At 45.7% G+C, this 20,806-nt stretch overlaps 1 protein-coding gene across 2 annotated transcripts in view; it reads left to right on the forward strand.

Annotated features, from left to right (window-relative positions):
- The first annotated feature begins 1,481 nt into the window (after positions 1-1,481).
- LOC147462467 (putative WRKY transcription factor 3) overlaps positions 1,482-20,806 on the forward strand; it is a 41,626-nt gene continuing 22,301 nt past the window's right edge. The window contains exons 1-5 of one of the 2 annotated variants that reach the window (XM_086484066.1): positions 1,482-1,756; positions 1,846-2,563; positions 2,850-3,017; positions 3,170-3,819; positions 3,907-4,065. In XM_086484066.1, coding sequence (XP_086340192.1) covers positions 1,928-2,563; positions 2,850-3,017; positions 3,170-3,819; positions 3,907-4,065 — 1,613 coding nt within the window. In that variant the 5' untranslated portion in view covers positions 1,482-1,756; positions 1,846-1,927. Of the gene's footprint in view, positions 2,564-2,849; positions 3,018-3,169; positions 3,820-3,906; positions 4,066-20,806 lie in introns of both variants that reach the window. The other variant, XM_086484063.1, reaches the window with a different exon arrangement.

Below are 20,806 nucleotides of genomic sequence, written 5' to 3' on the forward strand. Positions count from 1 at the left end.
GCCAAACTACCAAATTGCATTTATGCAAATTCCAAAACCCCTTAGTTTGCTTCATAGCCTTAGCCCTCTTCTAAGATTCACAAAGCCTTGTCAAAATGTCTTCTGCAAAATTGCCCTTCGGAGATTTGTATTCACTACTGAAGCTGAGACAATCAATCCTTGCTTGAAAGAAAGCTAAGAAAAATCATGCTTCTTGTGCTTTCCCCAATTTGTAGCATTTTTGTACTGGAGACTGGAGCCCTTCGTCGATCGTCCTCTATCAATGTGGGCGTACCCAAATCCCGAATGCCGCTTGAAGGCAATCTCCAAAATTCTCAAGGCCTTCGAGCTTTGAGGGGCTTCTACACCGCTATTGTGTGAGAATCGACCCCCCTAGGAGGGAATGGCCAATTAAAAGGCATCAAATTAACCAGAGTGCCATGTGAAAAGAGAATCAAGGCATGGTGTGCAGGGAGTGCAACGACAACGCATGGAGAAGATGGTGTAGTCACAATGTGTTGTATGGTGCTCACGATTGCCCACGAGCAAGAAGACAAAATTGCTCAACTCCGCATGGCATTGTGATCTGGATCCAACACCCTAAAATTTTGAGCATGCCATTACACCTCATCGTGTGTGTCGGCTCCCTTTCACATGTGGTTATTTGCTGTGTTGAATCCCATCGTAGCTGTGTGTGTGTGTGTGTGTGTGTGTGTGTGTGTGTGTGAGAGAGAGAGAGAGAGAGAGAGAGAGAGAGAGAGAGAGAGAGAGAGAGAGAGAGAGAGAGAGAGAGAGAGAGAGCATGCCCCATGCAAAAGCTATGCAAAGCCTCCACGACCTTCCCCTCTCCACAGGGCTCGGAATTGCTTTGATACCATCGTAAAGTCAAGTGGGGTATGAGCCTTCGTTTCTCCTCTCAACCGTCTCCTTATATAGGTATAGGCCGTGCCACCCATCTTTAAGGAACCCCTAAATTAGCTCATCCTTAGGGCCATGCCTCCCCGTGTCTTACACTTGTCTTGACATCTATCATCAACCTTGGTGGCTAAGTGACATCGAGCATTTAATGAGGAAGGGTGAGGGGATCAACGATTGGGGTTCGTGGGCGGGATCTTGAGGCTAACTAAACTAGATGGCACAAAAGTCAAGGCGATATAGAGACTCTGGCACCCCCCCGTAACACGGGGTTTAGACCCACAACCTCGCGCCTCGGTTTTGTGATGCATGAGCTAACCACCTCACCCGTGGGCACGTTGTGTAACTTCATCCATTTTTATGAGGTTATATAACATGCATTGCTTGGGTTTTTGGGGTTTGATTCGTGTCGGGGTTTAGTTTTTGACTTGACACTTACGATTGTGATCTCTCCGGCTTTCGTGCGTGGACTTGCCGGCTGTAGATCCCCTCACCCCCGTTCAATTCATGCTAGGTGTTACTTAGGCTTGCACTGCCTGGGAGAAAGTTAGTCTTGCACTGCCTCGGAGAAAGTTGTCCCAGCCTCCCTATCTTAATTCCACATTGAATCTAGATTCTACAGGCACAACAGCGAAGTTGACCTAAAAATGCAAAATTACAATGAAGGATTTGAAGGTCGATTTCGGCAATAAGCAAGGTCAACAACTCTGGAGTCTCCTCTCTGATCCTCGATCTTTGCCTCACCAAGAGCTTGCACTCAGGTCGTAAGCTATGGCGATGCTCGAATGACCCTAATTATGTGCTGTCAGATCCAGGCCACGTGTAGCCGAGGGCGACATTCTCTTCTTCGTAATTTGAACAGGTTTCTGTTGCGATAAGCCTTGCGCCGCCCTTGCTAAAATTCCTAACCCTAGTTCGCACACTGATCTCGTTTTTTTCATCCTCAATTAGACCCATTACCCGGCAGTAGCCATCTCGAAGTAGCATTGGTACAAAGCCTCGAGGAAACACAGACGGCGGATGATTGCCAGACATGGATTCCTCAGATAGTAGGTCAAGCAGAGAAGCAACAGGGGAGCTCCTATCAAAGAGGCCATCCTTAATTGTACCTGTGAAAACCCCTGCAGAAGCACTACAGAAGGACTTGGACCTCACACCAAGCCCTATGACAATTCTCTCGAGCATCCTTGCTGAGCAGTGCACAGAGCTGAAGACTGAGACATTCTCCCAGATGCTGGCAGGGGCACTCTCTCCTCCGATACCTGCTCCTTCTTTTACACAAAAAGAAGCACCTTCACCATCTAGGGCGGACGATGACACACCCTCATCATTGCCATCACTAGCTTCATCAACAACACCATTACCACTGGCTTTGTCATCACTGTCGCCTTCATCTTCATCACCACTCTCATCACCACCGTTGATTTCATCAACATTGGAGGAGAAACCTCCCTCGTTGCCACCTCAGGCTCCAGGGCTACCTGTCCCTCCAGCTGCCATGCCTGGCCTCAAAATTGCTGCAAGTGGATCTGGGCGATCAAATATTGCACGATTCAAGACAATGATGCCCTCCAGGCTTCCAATTCCCAGGTCACCATGTCTAACCATACCACCAGGGCTCAGCCCCACCACCTTGCTGGACTCTCCAGTCCTTTTGTCAACAGGCCAGGTAGTTACCGCGCTATCATTGTTAGACTATTCAGAAGCATTTTAAGTCATTAAAGTCAGAATATAATTTGGCTGCTGCATGAGGTCCTCGTACTGTATTTAACTAGGGGTACTTTGGGAGGTTGCCATGTGAGATATTGATGCATGATGATGCCATTCCGAGAATGTTGTTGCAGGTTGGGTTTGGGTTACAAAGCCACAAGTTGTGGCATCCTTTTCTGTTGGAACCTGTAACTCTGAGAAACTTTGGAAGCATTTTACTAAGGACAGCTGTTATATTATAACAGGCAGAACCGTCTCCAACTACCGGAACTTTTCCACTGCCTCCAATCAGTGGACCGGCATCTTCGGCTACGTCTGATTCAAAGATTGCTGACGAAGATTGTAATTCAACCTTTGCATTCAAGCCAATCACAAAAACGAGCAGGAATCCTCCTTCTCCTTTGTCCAAGATGGTGAGTCAATTGAGGGCATGCATGTGAGAATTTTTCTGGCTGAAAATTTCTTTGATCAGCTGCTTTTCTTGTTTTTTGGGTATGTATTAGTTGTGTTAGGTCAGGTCCTATTAGTATGAGGAGGTTAAATGCCCTGCATGATCTATGACCAGGGTTCGTCACAGCTACAATCACAGGGAATCTCTTCTTCAACAGCAGCTAGTGCAACGAACGTTTCTCAAGTGTTACCGCAATCAGCATCAGCATCATTCTGGGAGGCACACAAAGTCACAAAACCTCCTGCAATGGCAGTGCCTATGCCCGCGGAGGGTGAGAGCGAGGTCTCCAAAAAGGAGGACATGGCAGTTCAATATGGGGCAGTTGTGGCCCAACCTCTTGTGATAGAAAGGCCTTCAGAGGATGGATACAACTGGAGAAAGTATGGCCAAAAACAGGTTAAGGGCAGTGAGTTTCCCCGAAGTTATTATAAGTGTACACATCCAAACTGCTCAGTCAAGAAGAAAGTAGAGCGGTCGCATGATGGGCAAGTCACAGAAATTGTGTATAAGGGTGAGCATGATCATCCTAAGCCACAGTCGGTCAGAAGACCATCCATGGGGAATGCACATGCGCAAAGTCTAAGTGGTAGGGAGGGCTTATCTATGGGTGCCCAGAGAAATGATAATTTACAGCGTCTGAATTTTTCGAGTGGAACAACTCAGACCTCAGAGCCTTCATTGGGCTCTGTTAGTGATGTCGAGGGTGATGGTGAAGGAAGCAAGGCTGAAGATGGTGATGACGACGAACCGGATTCCAAACGCAGGTATTGAGGGCTTATTTGCAGGGACTGATCCACTTTAATTGGCGCTCTCGTTTTGTTTTATTGCGTTTTGTGTTTTTGTATGCTCAGGAAAGAAGCTGCAGGTGATGCCCTACCAAATATACCTCTGCGGACTATCCGTGAACCTCGTGTGGTTGTCCAAACGACAAGTGAGATTGACATTCTGGACGATGGTTACAGATGGCGGAAATACGGGCAGAAAGTGGTCAAAGGGAACCCTCATCCAAGGTGTGTAACATTGTTTCTCAGTCAATACGGGGCTCTCTATCCAATTGCTCAATGCATTATATTGGAAGGTTTAATGTGCTCAATAAGGATGTGCATGTCATCTATTGAGATCAGTGTGACAGTGAGCCCAAACTTGCATTTGCACACACGTAGGAAAAAGTACCAAATCATTGGAAAAACAATAGGTCTATTTTTTACTAGCAACAGGTCGATTTTGGGTATAAAAAGGTTATACATGTGCTTGCAAGTTTGATATCCAACAAAATATTGGATATCAAACTTGCAATTTGAACAAAAGAGAAAAAGTGCCAAAGCATTGGAAGAAACACAAGCCAGGTCTATCTTCTGTAAAAACAGCTTATACATTGGCTTGCCAGGAATGGAATGGGGTTGCCAGAGTTTGGCCTCAATTACCATATCTCGTGTGAAGGATCTGCTAATAGTTATTGTGCAGTGCAAGCTTGATTGTTGGCTACCAAAAACTAACCAATTCTGTTGTACCAACTCTAGGCTCTAGATTCACATGTTTTGACCTGAAATTATTGACATAGTGTGAGCTACAGTCTACTGGTTACATATTTGGCTGCTTAGTATGATTGGTTTGACAAGACAAGGTTCACTTGCAGCTTCTCAACTCACAGTTGATGTTGTAGTTTGGACTGTTTGGTGCAACATTGGGCCGTCAAAATATGTAGCAGAAGATGGGTGCATGGCAGCTAGAGGAGGGCGATGAGGAGAGAGGAAACACAAAGGACAGAGGAGAGAGAGTGGACAAGCCTTGCTAGGTCAACAAATCAAGGTGTCCCCCCCCCCCCCCCCCCCCCCCCCCCCCCCCAATCCCGGCCCTCCCTTCCCGGCTCCATTTATAGTAATCATTTATGGCTGCCTGACTCCCTCACATATGCTGCACGACCCAATAAATGAGGAATATGAAGTCACCGCCAATAAATAGGGCACCTACTACTATAGATACCTCGACAATGGATTAAATATGGGACTTTTCTAAGAACTACCTGAGAGAATCTAACCTTGGAAGGCCGGGGACAGCCAAGTTGAGAGCCCTGTTCCCACATTGATGACATGCCACCTCCTCCTTGGGTCTCTCACAAGTTCCAAAAGTATCATCAATTTGTGCCTTTTGCTTCTACTTTGGATTGTCCAAGTCGGGGAGTCCCTCTCAACCTTGACCCTGTAGCGGGTCCTCATTGTTAGCTGGTCTGTGCCTGGCCTTTTGAGGTCTTTTCCAGATTCTAGGCATGTAGAGGGATTTTCCAAATTTGGTTGGGCAGGCCACTGGTGGCTTATGTGGTGGGTGCCCTATTTTTATTCCCTTTCCCAGTCTAGGGTCGTGGGTTTTTTTATGGAGTGGGTCGGGCAGACTTTGCGCTCACGTATATAGGGAGGAGGGGGCGTATTGGCATATTTAGACTCTAGAGTTGCAGAGCCCTGTATTTTCGTAGGGCTTGTCCATATTCTGTCTTTTTCTCCATCTTCTCTCTCTCTAGGGATTTTCTCTCTCTCTCTCTCTCTCTCTCTCTCTCTCTCTCTCTCTCTCTCTCTCTATGCCCGACTAGCCCCTGAGTCCTCCCGACAACTAGTGTTGCAAGGGGTTACAACATGCTAGCATGGAGAGATGACATCATTGTTTCAACTGCATGGTTTTAGCATGGACAGATTGCCCCCCTTCCAGTACTCTCTAGATTGTTGGGTTAAAGGCATAAATAACCCCTTTTTGTACATTTTTATACTTTGTCCAGGGTTCAATATGAACCTGGACACATTTTTTAAAGGTCACTTATAAGAAAAGTGGGAAAACCCAAAACTCACTTATTGAGTTTTCCCCAAAAACGTGAGCTCTCTCTCTCTCCCTCTTCGTTCTGCTAGCGCTTCCCTTCTGCAGCACAGTGCCTCCGCTTCAAGCCTCAAAGGCTTGAACATCTTCGCGTGCTCTATCACTTGCACACACCGCCGCGCGCTCATCAACTGGTATCAGAGCCAGATTAGGGTTTCAGAAGCTTTGTGCAGGTGGCTGGACAGCAGGCAAAAGGCTTCTCTCGTGTCAAATTTCCGCTTTCATCACGAAGCCCCTTGCTTCCGGTGTTACCTAGGGTGATTAGGGTTCCCAAAACAGCCTAAAACAGGTAAAAACCAGAAAATTACAGGTCAAAACAGCAAAACGCAGGTGTTCTAAATCGATTCCCGTGAATGCCCCTTGCTTTTCTCACTCAAAACAGGTCCATTTGATGCAAATTGATGCGCCAAAACAGTAAATTTGCAGAAAATTCAGAATTGGATTGTTTTTATGTACACAAATTGAGGTTTATGTACGCCTTTTGTGGGTTTATGCAAGTACGCATTGGGGATACTTGTTAATTGCTGAAATTTTCAGCACATTGTATGCAACGTGCGGTACATTGTGATCACTGGAAATTTTCAGATTTTGTGTAGATACTTTCTGCTGCATTTTTATCTGTGCAAATGGCCTCTACTTCCTCGTCGTCTGATGCCAAGAGCTTGATGGACATCAAGCGATTTGACAGTACAGGTTTCGACCTATGGCAGGACAGGATGCAGGGGATTTTGTTCCTCAAGGATTGTGAGGACGCCCTATTGGCTGTAAAGCCTGAGGATATGCCGGATGAGGATTGGGCCAAGCTCAACAAGAGGACAAAGGCCTACATCAAAATGGCTGTGAACCGATGACATTCTGGTGGACATAAAGGGCTTGGACAGTGCACATGCAATTTGGCATAAGTTGAAGGCCACTTATGAGAATGCTACCCCTGTGAATCAGGTGCATTTGATGTGCAAAACTGGTGAACATGATGCTTGACGAAGCAAAGTCGGCTTCAGAGCACTTAAGTGCTTTCACCAGTGTTATGAGTCAGCTACAGGATACTGGGCTTCAACCTTTTGATGACAAGTTGAAAGCCATATTTTTGTTGATGACTTTGTTAGACTCTTGGGAAACACTTGTGGTTTCTTTGAGTAATAGCCCCAACCTCATATATGATGGAGTGCGAGGCTCCATCTTAAATGAGGAAATTAGACGCAAGTCTAGTGGTGAGGAAGGTGGCAGTTCTGCTTACAATGCGAGAGGCAGAAGTCAAAAGCAAAATACCGGTACCAAGACTCAAAACAGGAGCAGAAGCAAGTCTAGGGATAAGGATGTGACTTGTTATCAGTGTGGCAGAAAAGGCCATAAGAAGCCAGATTGCAGGTATTTCAAGAAAGAGCAGGAAAGAAAGAAGGAATCACAAAAGAAGAAGAAGACAGAGGATAAGAAAGGGGAAAAATCAGCAGGTACTTCCTCCAAGGATTTGGAGATTGTCAATGTATCCTCTAGTGTGGTTATCACAGAGTTATCCGACAGTGAAGAGATCTTGGTTGCAGCCTCATGCCCCTCAGAGTTTGTTGTAGCAAATGCAGAAGACATGCTTATCTCACGTAGAGATGTCATTGATGCATTGCTAAGTGCAAATGATGGCCTTACACAGTCTTGGATAGTAGACTCGGGTGCCTCATTTCATGTGACTCCATCTGTGGAGTGTTTTGCTTCTTATCATGCAGGCAAGTATGGCAAGGTTTACCTTGGGGATAACCATGCTTGTGACATTGGAGGAATGGGCAATGTGCGCTTGGCATTAAACAATGGCCAAGAGTTTATGCTTAAAGATATCAGGTATGTACCAGGCGTCAAGAAGAGTATTATCTGTTGGCGAGATGGATGCACAGGGTTATACAACCATTTTTGCTGGGGGTTCATGGAAGTTGTTTAAGGGATCAATGCTCATTGTCAAGGGATGCAAGAATGGTACAATGTACTATTTACATGGCAAAGCTTTGCCTGGCAAGTTTCTTGCAGTGGCTGAAGTTGCTTCTCATTTGGAGTTGTGGCACAAAAGACTTGGCCATATGAGCCAGAAGGGACTTGATGTGCTCTCCTCTTTGAAGAGGGTTGATGTAAAGGGCACCAAGTTAGATTTCTGTAATGGCTGTTTGTATGGTAAACAAAAGAAGTCTTCTTATTATTCTGGTGTCTCGTGCAAAGCTAATGCTCTTGATTTAATTCACTCCGATGTATGTACAATGCCTGTTAAGTCTTTTGGCGGTGCATTATACTTTGTTACATTCATTGATGATTGCACTAGGAAAGGCTGGGCATATTTGTTAAATAATAAGAGTGAGACATTTAATGCATTTAAGAGGTTTCATGCTTTTGTGACCACGCAAAAGGGTAGTAAGCTTAAATGTCTGAGATCTGACAATGGGGGGGGGGAGTACACGTTTGCTGAATTTCAACGTTATTGCGAAGAATATGGGATTAAAAGGGAGTTGACAGTCCCTTATAATCCATCTTCTAATGGTGTGGCTGAGAGGTATAACCGTACTTTATGTGAGAGAGTGCATTGCATGTTGTCCACGGCTAATCTCCCTCATGGGTTTTGGGGAGAGGCTTTGAAAACTGCAGTTCATGTATGCAATCGCTCTCCTAATAGTATGCTGAAAAATGACATTCCAGAGGAGGTTTAGTCTGGCAAACTTGCCTCTTATGATCATTTGAGAGTGTTTGGTTGCGAGGCTTTTGTCCATGTTCGTAATGACTTGAGGACAAAGCTAGATGCAAAGTCCATCCAAGGACTCTTCCTAGGTTATGGGGAAGAGGGTGAAATGGGCTACAGGATATGGTTGCCTGAGTTTAAGAGGGTAGTACGCAGCCGAGATGTAGTGTTCAATGAGGCTAAATTGCTGAAAAATGCTACATCTTCTGAAATTGACAAGAAATTGGTCAAATTTCAGTCTTTCTTGCCACCTATTGATGTTGAAAAAGAGCCTCAGGATGCATTATCGCAAGCTGAAATTGATAATCAGCCGGTTAACCTTGGGCCAGAAGAGGTAGGACATGATTTAGATGCTCCAAATGAGGATGGACAGCCACCTGTCATGGTTGAAAATGATTTTCAGCAGCATGAGCATGCTGAAAATGAGTTGCCTCCTGATGTAGAACCTGTGCCTGGGAATGTAGATCATTAGGTACGCATGTCTACTCGTGTCAGAAGGTTGATACAACGCTTTGAGCCCTCTTTGCATCATGTTATGTTGACAGATGAGGGAGAGCCTCTTACGTATAAAGAGGCAAAGACATGTGAGTCAAGCATTAAATGGGAGCTTGCAATGCAAGAGGAAATGAAATCCTTGTATGCAAATGATACTTGGGATTTTGTGCCATTGCCTAAAGGGAGAAAGGCTCTTCCTAACAAATGGGTATACAAGATTAAGATTGTGGATGAAAAACCCAAGTACAAGGCAAGATTTGTTGCAAAAGGATATGCACAGAAAGAAAGAATTGATTTTCAAGAAATCTTTTCTCCCGTTGTAAAGCTTACAACTTTACGTGTCCTTTTTGCTCTCGTTGCGGTGCTTGATTTGGAATTGAATCAAATGGATGTAAAGATAGCGTTTTTACACGGTGACATTGAAGAGGACATATACATGAAACAACCTGAAGGTTTTGTAGTTCCTACACGTGAGGAACTTGTATGCAAACTGAAAAGGGCTCTGTATGGTTTGAGACAATCATCACGGTAGTGGTATAAGAAGTTTGACACTTTTATGCTGTCTCAAGGCTGTAAACGCAGCCCAGAGTAACAGGGAACGGGCGGAACGGGCCCCTCCCGTTCCCGGAATGCGTTCCCAAGGGGTCGGACACTCGGAACGGAAACGGGCAGTTTTCGGAACGCTTGCCAGAATGCTCACCGGAACGGCATCCGGAACGGATAGCCTGGCGGAACGGCAGTTTTAAAAAAACTGCCCGTTGGTAAAAAAACAGACGTTTGGGTATTTTGAAATTTGAACGCCATGGGTTTTGGGGGGAGATCTTCCCTATATAATAAGCCAAGGCTCAAGGCATTGGGCAAGGTTGAAGGCACTCTAGTCTCTCTCTCTCCCAAGGCACTCTCTCGAGTCTCTCCCTCCCTTGGGCCTCAAGGCTTTAAGCCTCAAGGGCCAAGGCTCAAGCTTGACGCAACCTCTCCATCTCTCCATCTCTCCCTCAAGCTCCACCTCTCCATCTCTCTCATTCATCACCTCTCTCCTCTCCCTTGGGCCTCAATGCTTTAAGCCTCAAGGGCCAAGGCTCAAGCTTGACGCAACCTCTCCATCTCTCCCTCAAGCTCCACCTCTCCATCTCTCTTATTCATCACCTCTCTCCTCTCCCTTGGGTCTCAAGGCTCAAGCTTGAGATTCAAGAATCAAGACTCCACCTCTCCATCACTCTCTACGCCACCATCATCCCCTCTCTCTCTCTCTCTCTCTCAAGATTCCTTCCTCTATCGAGTCTCATCACTTATGGCGCAAGCTTCCGCATCAAGTGAACGTGATCCCTTGGGTGCCAAGAAGAAGAAGGACGAAGCATCATGGTGGGATGAAGTGCATTCCCGAGTGTTGGGAAAGTCCGGTGGTGCACGCACATGGAAGTGCAAACTATGCGGCTTCGAACGGCAATCCGGTACAACCAAAGTCCGTGCTCATCTCCTTAAGCTTGAGGGACAACAAGTAGCAATATGCAAGGCCGTCAACGAGCAACGGTTGAAGGAATTTGAAGCCAAGGATGCCGCCATGAAAGCCAACAAAGGAGAGAAAGAATCGGCAAGGCCTAAGCGTTCCGCAATCGACCCCAACAACTTGTTTTTCCCTCTTCTACACCTTCTTCATTGGTTGGTGGTGATAGCAATGCGACAACGACGGAGACGGTGGCGACATCTTTTCGCTCGGCATTTTGAATGCCTAATACTACTCTGGTCTCCACCTCCAACTCTCAACAACGCACCCTACATACCACTTGGGATCCAAAAAGGAAGGAGGATGTGGATGCAAGTGTTGCCCGCTTTTACTATCACGATCACATCCCCTTCATAAAGGCTCGGTAAGACTTACTATCATTTTCAATACAATCAAATAGTAAATTCTCAATTAAATAGTAAATACTAATACCTCTTGTGTGCAATGTCTAGGTCGGAGTACTTCAAGACCATGTGCACGAGGATTGGAGAGTATGGGGCACGCTACGTGCCACCCTCTTCCGAGGCTCTCCGCACTACTCTACTCGATAGAGAGAAAGCCGTAGTGGAGATGGCAATCCTCAACATGAAGAGGCAATGGACGAAGTATAGAGTGACCCTCATTGCGGATGGATGGAGCGACACTAGGAGGAGGTCCATCCATGGCATTGTTGCCTATTCCAAAGGGGAGATGTATTTTGCCCACTCCCATGACGCCACGGAGACGGGAAAATAAGCAGATGTCCTTGCGGGTGAGTGGGCCTCCGCCATAGAGACCATTGGGTCGGACCTTGTGATAGGTTTGGTCACCAATGGGGAGGCATCAAACAGGGCAGCCGGAGCTATTTTGGAAGGCACTTATCCTCACATCACGGTGTCTTTTTGCATGGCACATTGCCTTAACAACCTCTTGAAGGATTTCGGCAAACTACCTTGGATAGAGCCGCTCATTGCATCCACGTCCAGGGTGGTTGCTTTCATCAACAACCACAACATACTTCGAGCCGAGTTCTTGAAGCGGTCAGGGGGCAAAGTGCTTCTAAAGTATTGTGAGACCCGCTTCGCCTACAACTATCTAATGGTGAGCCGCTTTGTAGAGTGTCAAAGTGTAGTGCGGCAACTCTTCATCAGTACAGAGTTTGCTCAGACTACCCATGCAAGTACAGTCGCAGGGATCATTTGTACAGGGAAGGTGGAGGATCCCGAGTTCTGGGAGTCCCTAAAGAGTATTGACAAAATGGTGAAACCAGTGATCCACTTGCTTAGAGTGATGGATGGTATGCAACCTTGCATTGGCAAGGTCTATGAAGCAATGGATCGCATGGTCGAGGCCCTTGAAGAGTATGAGCAGGACCCAAATAGGCTCGAAGAAATCAAAGAGCTTTGTAGTAGCAGGTGGAATGCCTATAGTTCACCTCTTCATGGTGCAGCTTTTGTGTTGGACCCAGAGTTCCAGGGTGCAGGGCAGGAGCATGATTCGGAGGTAAATACACATCGGAACACCATCTTGAAGAAGCTTCACCCTGAACGTGACATGCAACGCAAGATAAAGGATCAGCTTGCATTTTACATGGATGTGCGAGGATCATTTGGGACAGCCGATGCCCAAATTGATCGCACCAAGATTTCCTCCGTCTTGTGGTGGCAAGAAAATGGTTCAGATGGTCCCGATCTTCAGCGACTTGCCGTCCGCATTCTCAGCCAAGCGGTTAGCTCCTCTTGCTTGGAGCAATTGTGGAGTGTATATAGCCACATTGCATCTAGAAAGAGGAATCGACTTGGAGTGGAGAAAGCAAATGACCTTGTTTTTGTCAGTGCAAACTTAAGAATGCTTTGCAAGTCAGCATCCAAAGTGACAGATCTCTTTCTACAGTGGGAGATGGAGGCAGAGGCAGAGGTGCTTGGAGAGGCAGGAGGATCTACGCATGAGGATGAGCCTATGCAGGAGGATTGGGATGATATTCACGACGTCCAGGACTCCACTACAAATTGGGAGGGGGGATGCTCTTCTGCCCCTACCTAGAGGCGACTTCAGGCATGAGTCATGACTCATTGCCCATTGGTTTTTGATATTTGTTTCCTTCGTGGCCGCCGGCTTTGCCCCCTTTTTGTAGTGCACTACCATATGAGTGATTGAGTCTTGACATGTCACCTATTGACTCTTACAATTGTTATTTAGCACTCTTAGTCTCTGTATGGGTGTGTATGGCTCTCTACTAACATATAGGTCAAATCCAACCTAATTTAAGCATATTTTAAACTTACCGTTCCGGGCCCCGTTCCCGTTCCACCTTTTTGGGGGGGGGGGAGGGGGGGGGGGGGCGTTCCGGATTCGTTCCGGAGGCCCCCGTTCCCGTTCCGGGTAACTTTGACGCAGCCATGCAGATCATTGTTTGTATACCAAAAGGGATGAAGATGGTAGTCCCATCATACTTGTTCTCTATGTTGATGACATGCTGCTTGCCGGGAAACATAAGACTAGTCTTGATGCTCTGAAACGTAAGCTAAATTCAACATTTGCTATGAAGGATTTGGATGATGCAGAGCATATTTTGGGCATGCGTATTAAAAGAGATAGAAAGCTGAAATTGTTGTTTTTATCTCAAGAAAGGTACATTGCAAAAGTACTTGATAGGTTTAATATGGCTGATGCTAAGCCTCTTGGAGTACCTTTACCTCCATACACTAAGCTTAGCAAAGCAGATTGTCCAAAGGATGAGGTAACATTGAAAGCAATGAAGGGAATCCCTTATGTATCAGCTTGTGGTTCTCTTATGTATGCTATGGTTGCCACTCGTCCCGACATTGCTCATCAGTGGGAGTTGTTAGTCGATACATGTCGAATCCTGGCAAAGCGCATTGGGAAGCTGTCAAGCTGTCAAATGCATTTTGAGATATTTGAAAGGTACACAATCAAAGTATATCTGTTATGGCAAAAGTGACTTAAAGTTGCAGGGATATTGTGATGCAGACATGGCAGGTGACATGGATACCAGGAAATCTACTAGTGGATATGTATTTGCCATTGCTGGTGGTGCAGTCTTTTGGTGTTCTAGGTTACAGAAAATTGTGGCATTGAGTACTATTGAAGCTGAATATATTTCAGCCACATAGGCTTCAAAAGAGGCCATTTGGTTGGACAGACTTGCAAAAGAACTTGGCATGCCTGCTCATACAACCGTGTTGGGTTCTGATAGCCAGAGTGCTGTCTATTTAGCCAAAAATGCAATGTTTCATGCCGGTACCAAACACATAGATGTGCGGTACCACTTCATACGACAGGTATTGGAGGATGGTCTAGTCAGCTTGAGCCATCTCGCCAACAGATAATAGACTCTTCTTGACGCCTGGTACATACCTGATATCTTTAAGCATAAACTCTTGGCCATTGTTTAATGCCAAGCGCACATTGCCCATTCCTCCAATGTCACAAGCATGGTTATCCCCAAGGTAAACCTTGCCATACTTGCCTGCATGATAAGAAGCAAAATACTCCACAGATGGAGTCACATGAAATGAGGCACCCGAGTCTACTATCCAAGACTGTGTAAGGCCATCATTTGCACTTAGCAATGCATCAATGACATCTCTACGTGAGATAAGCATGTCTTCTGCATTTGCTACAACAAACTCTGAGGGGCATGAGGCTGCAACCAAGATCTCTTCACTGTCGGATAACTCTGTGATAACCACACTAGAGGATACATTGACAGTCTCCGAATCCTTGGAGGAAGTACCTGCTGATTTTTCCCCTTTCTTATCTCTGTCTTCTTCTTCTTTTGTGATTCCTTCTTTCTTTCCTGCTCTTTCTTGAAATACCTGCAATCTGGCTTCTTATGGCCTTTTCTGCCACACTGATAACAAGTCACATCCTTATCCCTAGACTTGCTTTTGCTCCCGTGTTGAGTTTTGGTACCGGTATTTTGCTTTTGACTTCTGCCTCTCGCATTGTAAGCAGAACTGCCACCTTCCTCACCACTAGACTTGCGTCTAATTTCCTCATTTAAGATGGAGCCTCGCACTCCATCATATGTGAGGTTGGGGCTATTACTCAAAGAAACCACAAGCGTTTCCCAAGAGTCTAACAAAGTCATCAACAAAAATATGGCTTTCAACTTGTCATCAAAAGGTTGAAGCCCAGTATCTTGTAGCTGACTCATAACACTGGTGAAAGCACTTAAGTGCTCTGAAGCCGACTTTGCTTCGTCAAGCATCATGTTCACCAGTTTTGCGCATCAAATGCACCTGATTCACAGGGGTAGCATTCTCATAAGTGGCCTTCAACTTATGCCAAATTGCATGTGCACTGTCCAAGCCCTTTATGTCCACCAGAATGTCATCGGTTCACAGCCATTTTGATGTAGGCCTTTGTCCTCTTGTTGAGCTTGGCCCAATCCTCATCCGGCATATCCTCAGGCTTTACAGCCAATAGGGCGTCCTCACAATCCTTGAGGAACAAAATCCCCTGCATCCTGTCCTGCCATAGGTCGAAACCTATACTGTCAAATCGCTTGATGTCCATCAAGCTCTTGGCATCAGACGACGAGGAAGTAGAGGCCATTTGCACAGATAAAAATGCAGCAGAAAGTATCTACACAAAATCTGAAAATTTCCAGTGATCACAATGTACCGCACGTTGCATACAATGTGCTGAAAATTTCAGCAATTAACAAGTATCCCCAATGCGTACTTGCATAAACCCACAAAAGGCGTACATAAACCTCAATTTGTGTACATAAAAACAGTCCAATTCTGAATTTTCTGCAAATTTACTGTTTTGGCGCATCAATTTGCATCAAATGGACCTGTTTTGAGTGAGAAAAGCAAGGGGCATTCACGGGAATCGATTTAGAACACCTGCGTTTTGCTGTTTTGACCAGTAATTTTCTGGTTTTTACCTGTTTTGACCTAATTTCAGCCTGTTTTAGGCTGTTTTGGGAACCCTAATCACCCTAGGTGACACCGGAAGCAAGGGGCTTCGTGATGAAAGCGGAAATTTGACACGAGAGAAGCCTTTTGCCTGCTGTCCAGCCACCTGCACAAAGCTTCTGAAACCCTAATCTTGCTTTGATACCAGTTGATGAGCGCGCGGCGGTGTGTGCAAGTGATAGAGCACGCGAAGATGTGCAGGCCTTTGAGGCTTGAAGCGGAGGCACTGTGCTGCAGAAGGGAAGCGCTAGCAGAACGAAGAGTGAGAGAGAGAGAGAGCTCACGTTTTTGGGGAAAACTCAATAAGTGAGTTTTGGGTTTTCCCACTTTTCTTATAAGTGACCTTTAAAAAATGTGTCCAGGTTCATATTGAACCCTGGACAAAGTATAAAAATGTACAAAAAGGGGTTATTTATGCCTTTAACCCAACAATCTAGAGAGTACTGGAAGGGGGGCAATTTGTCCATGCTAAAACCATGCAGTTGAAACCATGATGTCATCTCTCCATGCCATCATGTTATAACCCCTTGCAACACTAGTTGTCGGGAGGACTCAAGGGCTAGTCGGGCATAGAGAGAGAGAGAGAGAGAGAGAGAGAGAGAGAGAGAGAGAGAGAGAAGATGGAGAAAAAGACAGAATATGGACAAGCCCTACGAAAATACAGGGCTCTGCAACTCTAAAATTGATAGTCTCTCGAAGGTTAGTATGTGACCTTCCTTGAACCAAGAGGAGAAATCCTTGCATGGTCAAGACTCGTAGTGGTATGGATACCTCCACCAACCAAGAAGGCAAGCAAGCGCCACCTACGGATCCTCCTAGCCCTCCCCCAACCCCTCCTCCTTCACCACCAAATCCCATGGATGCTATGATGCGATGATGGAGATGATGATGCGGCAAGAAGAGACACGTCGATTAGAGCGGGTGGAAGCGGCGGAGCGTGAGGAGCGCCGATTGGCAACAACTGATGCCGAGGTTCATAGGCGGGAGCGCAAGGAAGCGATGGAATGAGAAGAACGTCGCTTGGCAGCTGAGGCTGAGGTGCGTAGGCAAGAAAGGGCAACCATTCGTGATCTCATCACCAATTGGCGATGCGATCCGATACCTCTTCTTCGGAGCCCGATTATGAAAAGCTTGCCAAGATCATTGTGGATGCGACCATTGCTACATAGACGACCAATGATCCAATTCCTGAGAAGATTGTCAGTAAGTATGACGATAAGATGAATGCTATTGTCATTTACTCTTGCTTGCATCAATTTACATCCTATTTGTGAAAAAGTCTGAGAATAACAAGGTTCTCTTGGCTTCCATGCATCTCACGGGTGATGCTATCACATGGAAGGATGAGTGAATGGAGAAGGAGAAAGAAGCCCACATGGTTGCCCATTCTAAGTCTCTTCTCGTTCCCTCTCTCGAGCTTAGTTGGGAGGAGTTCGAGGAGGATCTGAAGACTCGCTTCTTACCTCCACAATACCTGAAGCCATTGAAAGATGATTTTTGGGCTTTGACTCAGGAAGGTAAACCTATGATGTTGTATGCTAACTGTGTATAGCAGCTAGGTGGACAATTGCGGAAATCGGATGAAGAAAGGTTAGAGGCCAAGAGGTGAAGCACAACAAGGGTAAGCTCAAGACGGCCTTAGGTAATGGTAACTCTTCCTCTCATGACTCGTCTAAGGACAAGAATTTTAATGGGAATGGTAACCATAAAAAGAACTCTCTCAGTTCTTCTTCTCAATTTAATTCTCCATCTTAATCTAAATCTAAGGGCGATAACTCGGATAAGGGCAAAGGAAAATGTGATAAAGCTCAACTCACACTCGATGAAAAGATTGCTCAAGGAGTGTTAGGTGGTCAATTAAGTGAGGAAGAACAAGCATTGTATGCACAGGAACATAGGTGTTTTCATTGTCACGTAGTAGGTCACATGAAAAGGGAACGTCCTAAGAAAGAATATAACAAGGAAACCTCTACTTCGTCAACTTCTGATGCTACCTCTCAAGTGAATGCTATGAGTGTGGTAGAGCAAGAAGCTTAAGCAGGAGGGGATTTTTGAAGAGGATGAACTCATAAAATGTTATGGACATGTTAATGGTCAAAGGGTCATTGTGTTGTTTGATTCTGAAAGTTCTCATGATGTCATAAGCTAATATCTTGTGAAACATGCCTTACAACTTCTTGGGACCATCGTTGGTCCCATGGAGAGCCTGAAGCATGAACTTGTAACCCACCAAGGTGGCCAGGTGGCTAAGCTGTGAAAAACTCGAAGAAGGCAAAATGTAGCAATCTGCGCCATAAACGTCCTCCGAAACAAGGAAAGCTAGACTAAGCAGTCTGCATTGTAAAATCTACCGTACGGACCACCACCGGATGGTGTCATGTCGGTAGGTAGGGTAATCCAAGATGAGGGAAAAGTCAGACTCAACAATCTACGTGTGAAGGGCCTCTGAGAAGAGGTGTGGTCGAAGCTGTGTGTATCGTAATCATTCTGTAGAAGTAGGGAAGCCATACTGAGCAGTCTACGTTGTGAAAATCGTCTGAGAAGAGGAAAGGCAAGACCAATCCGTCTATGCCCTCTTGCCTGTGTCTCCTGCTTCCAATCCTCCGGTGTCAACCAAAACAAAATCCACGCCACCTAACCGCATCTCGGTGTGGCTCTCAATGTGAATGAGCTGGGAGTGTCCTACTGCTCAGGTTGGGGGATAAATCTGCTATGAAAAGCTAAAAATGGGGTACTATGGCCCTTTCCACATTTAAGAGAAGATAAGTGACGTATCCTTCAGACTGAAGTTGCCAGAAACTTGGAAGATTCACAATGCTTTTCATGTGAGTCTCTTGAAACCTTTCAAGGGTGAGGTGCCAGTCGACAGGGAGCCTGAGGAGCAACCTGAAGTAGAAGAGAGCGAGGAGATTTTTGTTCCAGAACAGATACTGGCCCACAAGGAAAGGAAAGATAAAGGTAAAGTGAATGGCGGTTCTTAGTCAAGAACTATCCTCCATTGAATGCGAAGTGGATGGAGGAGGAGGACCTAGCAGATACTCCTCAAATATTGGAACTTTACCTTGAGGTTTTTGGCCTAGCTTCGACTATTCCGAGAGATCCCGTGGATCAGCAGGGTTGAATCTGGTACAGACAGGTCTGCACAAGAGGGAAGTCACTCCACTCCTTTCGTCACAGATTACCCAAATGGAATAAAGTCACTGATTTTCCTATGAATTTCAGGGATACTGATGGGCTGACAGTATTCTGTTAGATGACTTTATGAAAGAAGTACTTCGACATGGGAATTCTCGAAAATGAATCTGATTTTTGTGCTCACTTATGTGTTTATGTTTGACTACAAGTTTGAAAGACGAAATGACTGCAGCATTTCAGTCTTGAGAATCTATGGACATGATCACAATAAGAATTAGTTAATCCGACATCACTGAGGTTCGGTGTGGATCTAGATGCGATTGCTAAACACGTTGCCAAGAATCATGGCCCTACATTTGAATGGATTTTTATATGATATGATTTGAATGTGATGTGAATGTTCAGTGACTGCCGTCTTTGTGTAAGTGCTAGATCTGTGTTGTCTATTGTGTCGGTACTTAGAGTCCGTGTCTGCTGAACTCGTTTATGGCTTATGTCTGTTTTTGCAGGGGTAATCAAGGGCGATTACAGTCCTTTCAAGAGGGGGGTATGTCACAAACTGATGACGTGGCATCACTACCTCGACACCAAAGTCACTTTATAAGTTGTTTCAACTATGGGTACCTGCACGACAAGGCCCAAGGGAGACAAGAGATTAAAAAACACTGATTGGACAGCTATATGGACGCCTAAAAATTGCGATGGCATGCTGACGTGGCAATCCGTGCAGAAATCCGGAAAATGCGTTGACTAATGACGTGGCAGTTGTACGGAATTCCACGATTTGCGCTGCCCGCTTTTGGCGCTAGTTTTTGGACCAGATGCTTTTGGAACTTGAAACTTTTGAACTGATTGCTTTTGGGGCTCTGCTTTTGGCATCCCTTGTACTACTTAAAAGAGCCCTTGGGGCCTCACTCTGTAGAGCATTTGACGCATAGTCAGAGAGCAGAGGTCCCTCGGGAGTTGTACTTTGCAATGATTAATGATAATTAAATACCGCCAGACGTTGGGACCAGTACCTCTAGGCATGGAACTCCACCAGGCCGTGTCGACTCTCTCTCTCTCTCTCTCTCTCTATTAAAGTTCAATGATTTTGAAGTTTCTGTTCGTGTGTTGCTATTGATTTCACGCTTCGAGTGTCCAAGCCTGTTACAATTATGCCCTGATTGAAAACATCCAAAACATCTGTCTTTTTGTAATAAAGAGTCTCGTTGTTGAGGCATCAAACAAGGCCTTTGCGGTTGACTGTACGGTGCAGCGGAATGAATGTTGAACTTTGCTCAAGATGAGTGCTCCGAACTGTGCTCAAGGTTCCTTTTACTTACGGAAGGGAGAGCCTTCTGTTCCTTTATTGAGAGAGTGCAATGGACACAAACAAAGTGAATGGACACTGTGAATGAAGGTGCATGAGACTGAGAGAGAGAGAGAGAAGAGAATACGACACCAGGAAGTTGTCAAACCCTCCTCCAAGGGCCCCACTCTCGATGGCGAGAGTGGTCTACTATTTGATTGCACAATTTGGTACAAGATGCTGATGCAAATCTAATGGGGCTATGTCGAGGCCGACGATGAGGACGAGGCTAATGCTGAAAACTGAGTGCTTGAACGTGGACTTGCTGCTGTTGCAAAAACGCTGGCTTACTAGGCTTCATGTCACTGAATTTATTGATGCAAAATGCTGATATGCTGCTCTTCTATCTGCTGAAGTTGCTGCCCTAAAACGCTGATGTTGTCCTTGTCAAAACGCTGCTCATGGGGCTGGTTTCGTTGTGGCAGCAGGGCTGAAAAACGCCAGGCTTCAAGAATTGAAAACTCTAGCTTGAAGGGGAGATCTGCTAACTGTGTTGCTGATGCAGAATCGCGTATTGCAGGGGCTGAAATCGATGATCTGCTGAGTTTCACTAGCGCTGAAGTGCTGAGGTTTCCAAGGGCTGAAAAACACTGAGTGCAGGGCTTGGAAAAACGCCAGGCTGCTTTGTGAAAAACGCCAGGCTGATGGGGTCCTTGTCTTGCTTGAGAATCAGCCTGTTGAGCAATGCTCTTGTTGCCTCCTCTGCCTGAAAGTGCTAGCTCTGGTTTGCTTATATATTTCATTAGCAAAATTGCCGTACCTAGTT

Source organism: Adiantum capillus-veneris, chromosome 2 (assembly GCF_014529385.1).
Source record: "Adiantum capillus-veneris isolate H3 chromosome 2, ASM1452938v2, whole genome shotgun sequence".
Classification (NCBI taxonomy): domain Eukaryota; kingdom Viridiplantae; phylum Streptophyta; class Polypodiopsida; order Polypodiales; family Pteridaceae; genus Adiantum; species Adiantum capillus-veneris.